Source organism: Argentina anserina, chromosome 2 (genome assembly GCF_933775445.1).
Source record: "Argentina anserina chromosome 2, drPotAnse1.1, whole genome shotgun sequence".
In the NCBI taxonomy this organism is placed as follows: Eukaryota; Viridiplantae; Streptophyta; class Magnoliopsida; order Rosales; family Rosaceae; genus Argentina; species Argentina anserina.
Genome location: NC_065873.1, coordinates 25,813,821 through 25,825,161, shown reverse-complemented (window position 1 = coordinate 25,825,161; position 11,341 = coordinate 25,813,821). Strand labels below are relative to the sequence as shown.

Sequence of the window (11,341 nt, the reverse complement as noted above, 5' to 3'; positions counted from 1 at the left end):
GAAACCATTCAAACATTGACATATGAAACTTGCCATCAGAATGGCACAATGATTTCCTCATCAACAACGATGAAGATATTGATAATTTAGAAAGATCCTAGAACATGTAATTGAGCATGACACTGAGGCTAGATTTCGGAATCATTAGTAACAATCATAATCGAGACATTTCATATGAGATTTCACATTGTATATTCCAATATGGTCAATTTAGCAACACCAATTACAAATCATAATCAACAACTTTGTACGTGGATGACAGCTCTCCCTAATTCCTAATTAGTGCATTTGATCATGATATAACCTTTTCTTTTTCCCACCTGAAAACACATAATTTAGAATCCATACAGGTCCCTTAATCCCAGCTTAGCAACTAAACAGAGTTTTTAACACATAAAAGCTGCATGTTTTCAACTTGTTTAAATATGTAGGCCCTTAATGGAGGGTTAGGTGATGGGTGCGATCAAAGAGCTAGCACTCTCCGCTTAACCCGTAAACAAGATTTAGGGACACTCACTAACGAGCAAGTGTACGGTTCATTGCACATTTCAGATACTATATGATATATAATTCATTGCAACTATTCATCTTGATTACAAGTTATGTCACAATGATATATGTGTAACTTGTGACTTGTGACTAGTGACCCTAATGTTTCACATCATGTACGTGGGGGTGTCTAGGTTATATGACACAAAACCGACAGTACTAACTTTATGAAATTTCTAATCACGACACGAAGGGTAAATTAGCTCAATGATTTGTAGCGCTATTTATTATAAAGCCATTAGTTTAGAATGTTAAAGTTGGGACGCTTTCAATGATTCGCAAGAAATAGAGAAAAATAAACTACCTAGTTTAATATATAATTTGTTTATCTATATGGTCTTACATTAACAACGTTTCATATGTGATCCGGACAAACTCATTTTAAGGTATAAAGGGTAAGAATTATATTAACTCGTTTGTTCTTTCTTTTTAAATATGTGTTAAATATGACACGTTCGGAGAAACTAACTAATCCTCTCTTGTCGGTTTGTAAGTCGTCATTTTCATAAGCAATTGGCAAATGGTAAATGACAAATGATGCCTTGTATAAGTCAAATTTTTTTTTTGAGATATATATTCAATGGAAATTATCAAATAATAAAGTCTGAAGCTGACTCGTTAAAATCAAAATAAAAATCAGAATTAGAAGAAGAGGCCTCTAAATAAATTGCATCAATTGATGAAATATGCATAATTGCATATAGGATGATATGACAGACGAAAGAAAAGTGGGGATAGGTCTACGTGAAAATAAAATTGGGGTTGCATTGAGAAAATGGGAGTTGGTAATGGCCATCAACAATTGACAAGTAATGACAATGTCTTTGTAGTTGGCTCAAACTAATTAAACCAATTGTGAACTTCAAACCTGACGATGCTCTTTTAGGGTTTGTATTCTTCTCTGTTATTTACTTATTGTTCTGTTCCTCCTTTGATTTGTGACTTTTGAGTATGTTCAAACCGTCTAACTTCACTGTCCTCACCGTTGTAGTTTTGTATATGGATTTTTTGACTAGCTATACGTACGTCTATACATGCATATATCTTCATTTCAATTTTCAACTCTTTAATTGAACATTTTAGAAAAAGGGTTCTTTAATTGATTCTTATGAAGGAATTTTTCAATTGTATCCTATAATTTGTTTTCATTTGATTCTTATAGTTGATTTTCTCAATATATATTGATAGCTTTAATTAATAGAACTTCTTATAAAAAAATCATTTTTGACACCATAAATTAGAAAAAAATCAACTAAATTTTCCTAAATATAAAAAAGTCAAACGGTTAGAAATTTTTAAGCGTACCCATTATATTGATAATATTTATGACTGTGCCATTGATCCTAAATTAAACAACAATTTGAAGTTTTCGTCTGCAATTTAGGAACCGAGACGGAGATGAAGTATGAGGCGCAATCGGTGACGGAGCCCCAAGCTAGCAGCGAGGATTTAGGCTCTGGTTCAGGTCAATTAAGCCTTGATCCAAGTTGCTGAGCATGGAGCTCCAAGACGAGAGTCGGAGCTGTTGAGGAAGGAATGGATCGACGGGAGTAGCGGCGGCGTTGGGTCATCACTGAAGCTTGTAGCGGCGACTCAAAAGGTTGTCTTGGAGCACGCTAGGGTGGCGCCGATTAGATGAGGAAGTGTGATGTTGGGTTGCTCCAAAGTGTTTGCCGATGTGGGCATCAAAGGTTGTCGACGAGAATCTTCTTGATTTCAGTTTAAAAACTTATGTATCTTCTTCAAGTAGATAGATTTCAGTCGACATCGGCTTTTTGCTAGCTCCGATATGCTCTGACGCCTCGCGGATCCCTGGAGTCACTTCACCAATAGGTTGTCCAACTCCCTCAGCGCCATCTTCTCCACCTTCGACCACCTTACGAGACCATCGTCATCTGAATTGTGAAATTTTCAGATTTCTAAATTTCCACAACCTCACATATGTGTTTATGAGATTAGCCAAAGCTTTTCCATTCTGTTTTGGTTTTAATTCGGTGGAATTTTGGGTTGTTGAAGTTTGAGTCTAAATTGTGAGATGATTAGGATGCAATGTGTATTTACTGGTTGAATATGTTAACAAAAGATTGAGGATGTGGAGGTCCGATCTGGAACTGAGAGCGGAGGAGTGAAGACCGAAGTGAATCAGACTTGTCGCCATGGCCGGTGCAACACTGATACTAGATTTGAGAAGATGGTGTGGGTCAGTGGGTGCCCATAGCAGTTTTTGGGTGCCCACATCAAAACTCTATGTTAATGAAGCTATTTCAGTTACAATGTTGCCTACAAATAGCAATCACAACGACTGTCATAATGTGAGTCACAACACCGATCACATTAGTCATCACACTACCTGTAACATAACAATGTTTGTGTGATAGGTCGTGTGACATACATATAACTGTTCTGATATGTAGTGTAATTGGGGGTGCGACATCACATTAATGTCGATATTTGGATTGTATAAGTTGATTTGACAAGTTGAAGATCACATAATAGCATACAGAGGTTCGTCATTTTTAGTTATTATTATTATTATTTTTCTCCTCCCTCCTCCTTCTTCTTATTCTTCTTCTTGTCACAACATAGTTACATAAAACAGTGTGAGAGTAGATGTGACAAAGGTCATGATAATTAGTGTGATAGGTAGTGTGATAGACTCCTTCTTCTTCTTCTTTTTCTTGTCACAACATAGTTACATAAAACAGTGTGAGAGTGGGTGTGACAACGGTCATGATAGGTAGTGTGATATCGGATGTGACAGCATGTGTCACAGCTAGTGTGAAAGGCAGTGTGTCATAGGGTGTGACAGCGAGTCTGTTAGGTAGTGACAACGAGTGTGACAGTAGATGTGAGTGTGACAATGTGTGTAACAGCATGTGTGACATGTAGTGTGACAGCGAGTGTAATAACGAGTGTAATATGCCGAGAGGAAATGTCTAAATATATGAAATTATGTTAAAATTAAAAAAAAGTTGGTATGAGTATGCTTATAATGAAGAGAATAACTAAAATTAAGGAACTTTGAGCTCCGATTTCGCCGATATTACTTAGAGCACAACCAACGACGGCGGCAACCCCTTAAGAGGGTCGATGTGCCTTGTACGGTGGCTGGTTCGGAGTGGGTATGGTATCAAATGAAAGTGGGGGTAAAGATATTTCCAACGGTACCAACTAAGCTGAAATCCATCGCCGAACGGAAAAATTATGGCCGAAATTAGAAGAAGGAAAAATAAGGAGAAGATGAAGATGAAAAATAAAGCGTAAAATAGTCCGGAAAATATTTAAAAATTAACTATCTAATTTTGTTTCAAGCTTGTTGACTATTTCCTAATTTCTAGTCCATTGAGATGACGTTTTTTATAATTGGAAAATAAATAGTGACATTTTTATAATTTATGTTAGTTATGGTAGTTTTTTTTCTAATTTTTCCCTAATTTATGGGTGGATTGGTTGGTATACCAACCTAAATTTTTCAATACCATATCCCAACCAATATATAATTGGTATCAAAAATTCACCATTTATACCAACCAATAACGTTGGTGTACCAATTGAGTGGTACGGTTGGTACTCAATTGGTACGGTTGGTAATGAGCTTCTAACAACATATTTATGGCCTACAAATTTAAAGGCCAAATACAAATAAGTGAAATAACAATACCATTCCAAAGTCTTATACAACTTCAACCAAATTACCAAATACAAAGTCATAAATTGAAAGTCAAAGTCCAAATAGCCAAACTGTCAAAGTACTAACAAATTCTCAAAACGATTGAAAAAAAATGATAGGTTTAAAGGCGAGATATGTTGACATGTTGAAGGCAATGATGGTGATACTGATAGGTCTAAGCATTTGTACTGGGACCGCCTATTCCTACCTCAAAATTTTGCGTAATAACATTCTCTACAATAATAGCATAAATAGTTTAAATACATATTGCAAATTCAATTGAATCGATTCGTTCATAATTAAGTAAAGAAATTGAAGACGAGAAAAAAAGTGTACTTAACAAAGAAGACGAGAGAATGAATGTATTTAGTGGGCGGCGAATCAAATAACAATAGATCTATGGCGAAGTGAGAGAGGAAAAGAAGTAGATCGATAAGTGAGATAGAGAACTCAGAAAACTCATAAGTGAGTGAGAGTGTGAGGCTGAGAGAGATTATATGTTAGTAAATTTTTACGGTTTGAATTTATTTTCAAATAAATATACGGTTGAAATTTAACGATATATATTTTTTAATTAAATAATTTAATATGATATAAGTCGATAGGTACGGTATATCATGGTATACAAAAATATATACCACATACCGTACCACATTTTAATGTTGGTACTGTATACTATATCATGTACCATATACAGAGTATTTAATATACCAACGTATTTAATAAGGTTGATATATGAATTGGTGGGGATGGTTTTATGTACCATTGCCAGCCCTACCCTAATTAATAGTGTTCTCTTTTTAATCGTTGTTCATAGTATATCCTTGTAATAAACTTTTTGTTCAAGAGTATTTAGTAATGAATTATATACGCCAAATACAATAAGGAGAATTTCGTATAAAAAAGAGAGGAGAATTTCATTGTCAACCACAAAATCTTGTGATCAACATTTGATACAAATCCACGAATCATTCTAAAATGATTTTTTACTTAATTATAAATAAAATTTTATCACAATTTATTTTCTTATTTCCATCGGAATGTTCCTTTATTGAGTATCCATAGTATGAACGATTATGATCGCTAATTTGCATGGCGGAATGAAAAAAGTCTTCGCTCGCATACGTCCTCTACGTGAGAATACTCTTCAAAGAAACCCATGCATCACTGAAAAGTCTGGAATGTCAAGCCATCGTTATATTCTACGGCAATCTCAATCATGGCAATATAAAAAAACATAGGTGAATCCACCGATCATGATCAAAATTTGAGTTGCGGTTAATATGTTGATATCAAATAACGCAGTAACACGCATGCATTTAGTTTGATGTGAGATATCGATAATGCCTAATTAATAAAACTAATAAGTCCATGTGGAACTCTCAACTCTCAAATATTGACAAGTAGGCACTAATTAGCGTGGCCACAAATGGTCAATTCGTTTCTTAACATGACTTTGTGTCCCAATATCGAATACAATGTAGAGAGAGTTTCTATGAATTCTATCAAAGGTCGCCTTCGTTCTTCAGTACCATATATTTATGTTATTGTCTGCTGTCAAAATAACTTGTGCCGTAAGATAGAAGAACTTTCCAAATGTGATTTACTAATTACTTGCAGTAAACATTTGATTACAAAGGTCGCTTTCATCCTTGAGAACCATGCATTTATGTTGTTGTGTAACAACACATATACTTGTGTCAAATTAACTTGTGCAAGAATATAGAAGCTAGAGTTTTTTATATGGTGATTTACTAATTAATTGATATACTTGAAGAGTTGAAGTAACCGAGTTGAAAATACAATATCATCCTCCCATTTAAGAATAATAGTTTGGATTAACTTCTTTTACGATTGATCTGACCAAAATGTAGCTGGATCTGAGAAGCGTTAGTTTGATTGATAGAGTAGCTCGATTATAAATGCATCGGTCAGGATGTTTGTTAGACTTGTTCTTTGGGTTTGGTGTTATATATGTATCGGTCATGATGTTTGTTAGCTAGAATTGTTGGTCGTGTTTTATGGAAGGGATGGTGAAACCAAACTATATAAGTAACTGAAGTAAGCATGATGCCAAAGAGGACGTAATTAAACTCCTCGATTCGTATATCAGAACTCAAAAGCATGCATGGATATGAGCTATGAGTAGTTTCCTTTGTTTGCATTACTATTGTCGGTGATAGGGTTCGGGTACGTTATCTTTAATCCAAAACAAGAAATGAAGGGGAAGGAAGGAATCGAAGGATAACTACTCATTTATACTCATTCGAATACAATATGCACGTAGTGAACTAGTGAAAGAGGGACGAAGGATCACATGAGCTTCAGTAATGCTCGAACTATATATATAGTGCTTATATATATATATATATATAATATTGAAGCTCGTGTTATCCATCATCGCTCTATCACTTTTATATATAGTGCTTATCCGTTGCGGAGGTCTGAAAGGGTTTTCTGTCCGGATTTTTGCCATTTCTCCATGAACTGGACGTCGGCGACGCCGTTACTTCTCATCGGAGTGACACCACATCTCCTAGAAGCTGATGCGTTGAAAAAGAATGTTAAAGAGATCGGGGTCCGACCTATGCAGTAACCTCACTCAGAATTTCACCAACGATCATGATGAACTTCCGATCCCGATCTTATTCGTCTTCTTCTTCACAGTAGTGTCTAGGAGGTGTGGTGTCACTCCGGTAAGAAGAAACGGCGTCGCCGGTGTCTGGATCGTGGAGAAACGGCAAAAATCCGGACGAAAAACCCGTTCGAACCTCCGCATCTGATAAATTATATATATATATATATATTTATATATCAAGTATTCAAGTTACCAGCTCTTCTGCGGACTCTGTGCCCAAACCCTCGAATTAGCTAGTAGTGCACCATCATCAGTTATATTCGATCAACGTAGCTACATGTTTTTTACTCTTTGATTGATTGATGCAGTTCTTATTTCCCATAATTTTTATCGAAGCATATATTGTACATACATGAATTAAATAAATGATATTACATTATTTTTTTAATTTTTAATTAATATTCAAATGGTGCAGTTATTATCACCCCACTAACTATTTTATTCACCCCACAAAGATTTCAATTATTAAAATATTATATTACCTAAGTGTAAAATGATTATTAAGTACACCATTTTTTTAAATACATAATCAATTAATTATATTTATATGTATACACAAAATACTTAATTTGTCATGAAATGTTAATATTTTTCACCCGATCTAAACATATTTATCTCTTATTGATTGAAAATTTCCATTTTTTCTGTTCGATATTCATTCGTAATTTGTTATTCAAATTATAAATCACTGTTAACTTAATAACATCTTTATAATACCTGGTTTACATCACAAATAAAAATTCTAACACCAAAATCAATCTTTTTTCATTGTTCAAAGTTGATAATCTACGATTTTTTCCGCAACTCAGTTATTAATCTATAAAAATTTTGACATTTATATTAGATAAACACTTAATTTTTTTTCTAGAAAAAAAACAATTAGATAGTTAAGAAAGAAATATATAAATTAGATTATAATTATATTTAGAACTGTATCATTATTATTATATTGGTGTAAATTAATTGAAAGATTGTCTCTAAAAATTATTTTTTATTCAATTCGATATTTCATTTAAATATAATTTTTTTTAAAAAAAGTGAATTAAGTAAATTTAATGTTAAATTTAAGATGTGAGGTGAAATAAGTAAAAAAGGTAACAAAGTATATAATAGCCGCACCCTGTTCAAATCTTCTGACTGGGAAAAACAAACTCATTTAGGAACTCTGATCGATTGGGGTTATATGAAGCAGTATCGTCCTTCGACTGTCTCCAATCGATCGGCCAATCACCGCCGGCGGCTGCTGATCATAAACCAAAAATCACTGTCGTCCCAATCTAAGAGCTCCACCAATATCTTAAAAAACCACTGTCATTTATCTTTGGTTTTGGGGATCAAACAAGATCCACACACCAGCCACCGCCACCGCCACCTCCTTCACCACCATACCAGCTTTCGAACCCCGCTAGCTCGTGAAGAAGTCAAAAGCATCAACCACAAAGCTAAAAGGAAAGCCAATTGTACCACCCGTCATTTATCATTCCTGCTCTAACTAGCTTTCGTCCCCCTTTTGATTTTTCTTTCTATTTGCCCCACCAAGGCCCAGGTCACCTAGATTTCGCCTCATTGCCGTGGGCTTCGCCTATGCTGCTTTAGCCCCAATTCGCTTCCGTTTTTTTGTTTTTGGTGTCGAACAAAATTTCTAACAGTAAGATTTTGGTATGCAAGAACTTCTCATTTGCTTCTGAGTCAGGGGATTAATTTGGAACAAGTTTGCAGCGCCCTTCAGTCAATATATACCTGAAGAGAGGGCATAATATAACGGGGTGGCAGTAGTATATGCCTATATGACGCTTGAAATTTGAAGAAGACGACTGAAAAAATGGTCTACTTTTAATTATGATGAAAAAGAATGATTACATTTCTTACAAGTAAAAACAAAAACCAAAACAAAAATTGATAACTGTATGTCAGATTCGAGCTGCTCCCTCGCTACTAGAAAAATAGCTGTAAATGTCACTTGATATGGCCACTGTGCTGGAAGAAACTGCTAAAAGGATCAACACCCATGATACTAGTCTGTCCTTCTTTGTTGCAATTCCATGAGTGTCCCTGCATTGCATAATGCATATCATTAAAAGAAAATGCATATCATTTATGCTTGGAAATGTTCATTACTTGACTCATCAAGAAATGGAGAACGCATGGTTTTCAAATCAAAGAAAGGAGGTATTCTCATTCAGAAAAACAATGGTAATAGCTGCAGATCAACACATGCTTTAATAAGCAGCAGACAAAACCTGATTTTATCAGATACAAAACTTTAGCATCATCACAAGTTCGATCATTACAGTCACTGTTGCTTCATTACCTGAGGGCAACTGCAGCTGGAAATATGAAACCAACGGAGATCGCAGCAGTAGCACCTGTGAACTGAAAGGCATCCCAGATACTGGGTATAAAATTGGCTCCCAAAAAGATAAAGCCCATCAGTGCTGCTGTTACAGAGTAGAATCTTCGATTGTCAAATGCAATAGGAATGGCATATGGAAAGAGAAGCCCGTCCAAATTGAGGCGAAGAGAGAAAAAGACAATGGGGAAAACCAGCATCAGGTGGAGGCCATAGCTCACCCTAACAATATCATCAAGAAATGAACTATATGGAATTCCTAGATCACCATCAAAATTTGCCAGTACATCATCCAGTGTTTGATCCCCAAAAAGTAGAAAACCAAAGAAGCTGGTTGCAACATATACGGATGAGCAAAATGTAAGTGACGTTCGTACGATTGACTTCATCTGGTTAGGGTCCATTAGCTCATTCTCAATCGGGTGAACTGCAATCGGGTACATCAGGAAAGTCATCAACAAGCTAAAAGAAACTGTATTGAGCAATCTCAGGATTATGCTATACACCAGCATTGCACTGATTGCAGACATTAGAATCTAACACTCACTGGATAGAGTTGGTTAAACGGCCAAGTTCTGGAATAAGGTTAATATTTCATATTAAACAAAGTATGCAACGACGATCACAAAACTACAATTCGATCGCATTTTATCAGTATTGTATGCTCAACAAGCAAAAAGTGAACAGTAAAGAACATTATGTATGCATGATTTCGGCTTATCAAATCTACATCGAGTGAAATGTATAAACACTTCTAGTTAATCACTATAGAATACAGAATGACATTGTCAAAAACACAAACCTAGCTAGCAGACTAATGCATTTAAACAGTGAAAATAATTCATTAAAATCAACAAGCTAGAATTTAGCTTCAAAATACTCACTGTTATGGTGGCAGATATATGCAGTAACAAGAATGGGAATGGTAGTGAAGAGCTTCCAAAACGATGCTTGGTCATCAAGTTTCGGCATCAACCGTGGAAATTCAACCCCTCCTTCCATCAGCTTAACTGTCGCCACTCCGGCTATGATCGCCACAAACACAACCGCCAAACCAACTGACAATGCCGATGTGTACCTCAAAGAATCTACCACCATCACCAGCACAACAAAATTAACAGAAAATCAGTCACTACATTTCAACAACAGTTACCATGCAAATTCAAGTTCAAGGTAAAAGTGGAGAAGTAAAAATTAGAGCGCGGTTGAATGTTACCCACGCGCTTGAAAGAGATGAGAGGCGCGAGCACAAGGAGCGTGGTAACAAGTAGCAGCGAGAATCGCGCGGTCCACAAACGGTTACCAAACCACTCCTCCATCACACCCGAGTGGTGGACCCCATCCGACCACGTCCCGGACAGCACATCACCTGCAACAGCCAATACGACGTCGTCAAAATCTCCGACCACCATTGAACCACGGAACCGATTGACTGGTTTTTAAGTTCAGTTACCCATGATGATCATGTAGACGACGAGCATGCCGAGGTTGTTAACGACAATACAGACCTGAAGGAGGTTCCGGATGGGCCCACCGAACGAATCCCCGACCAGACCGGAGTACGAGGAGGTCTTGGAGGCGCGTGTGAACCGGAGGATCATGTCGATGGACGACTCCGTCAGCACGGCGCCCAATACGATCATGATTAGGCCGGGAATCAACCCCAATTGCTTGACGGTGGCCGGCAGGGCCATGATTCCGGCGCCGACGATTGTGGTGGAGAGGTTGAACACGGCGCCGGAGAACGACGCGCCGTCGAAGCCGGACTCATTGTCGTCGCTGCGCTTTCTGGGCAACAGCGGGGCTTTCGGGATCCGCCGAAATTTCCTGTCTGTGGTCGGAATCGTCATCGGTTTTTCCGTTGGGATACGGGAAAAACCGTTGGGTGTTTGGGGCGGGGTGGAGGGAGATGAGACTTTGGTGACGCGTCTTTTATTCGTTTGAGAATTGAAACCGTCGAACCGTCTAATAAGAAGTTGACACGTATCGAATGTGAGTTGCAGAGAGGTTGCCGGTCGTCGCCGTTTTGTGAACAAGACGAAAAAGATTGGGAAAATCGTTACGTTTTGGCAAAGCGTAATACACAACGCAATCGAACTGTCTGTGTGTTTTGATTACTATGAACAATAAATCA

General features: G+C 36.8%; 1 protein-coding gene across 1 annotated transcript; it reads right to left on the bottom strand.

The window, feature by feature from the left end:
* Positions 1 to 8,672: 8,672 nt before the first annotated feature.
* LOC126784371 (amino acid transporter AVT6A-like) lies at positions 8,673 to 11,136 on the bottom strand. Its single transcript, XM_050509832.1, has 5 exons — positions 10,661 to 11,136; positions 10,424 to 10,576; positions 10,092 to 10,295; positions 9,169 to 9,634; positions 8,673 to 8,909 (listed from the first exon to the last, which is right to left on the bottom strand). Exons 1-5 carry the CDS (start codon positions 11,055 to 11,057, stop codon positions 8,768 to 8,770), a joined length of 1,362 nt encoding a protein of 453 aa, XP_050365789.1. The 5' UTR covers positions 11,058 to 11,136; the 3' UTR covers positions 8,673 to 8,767.
* Between the last annotated feature and the right edge of the window lie 205 nt (positions 11,137 to 11,341).

What these genes read in the sequence shown, in the direction of transcription:
- LOC126784371 (XM_050509832.1), bottom strand. Translation starts at nt 11,057, where the DNA reads ATGACGATTCCGACCACAGACAGGAAATTTCGGCGGATCCCGAAAGCC. An exon ending in CGTCTACATGATCATCATGG is followed by an intron (nt 10,577 to 10,660) that starts GTAACTGAACTT and finishes TGGCTGTTGCAG; the next exon opens with GTGATGTGCTGTCCGGGACG. An exon ending in CCAGCTGCAGTTGCCCTCAG is followed by an intron (nt 8,910 to 9,168) that starts GTAATGAAGCAA and finishes TATGCAATGCAG; the next exon opens with GGACACTCATGGAATTGCAA.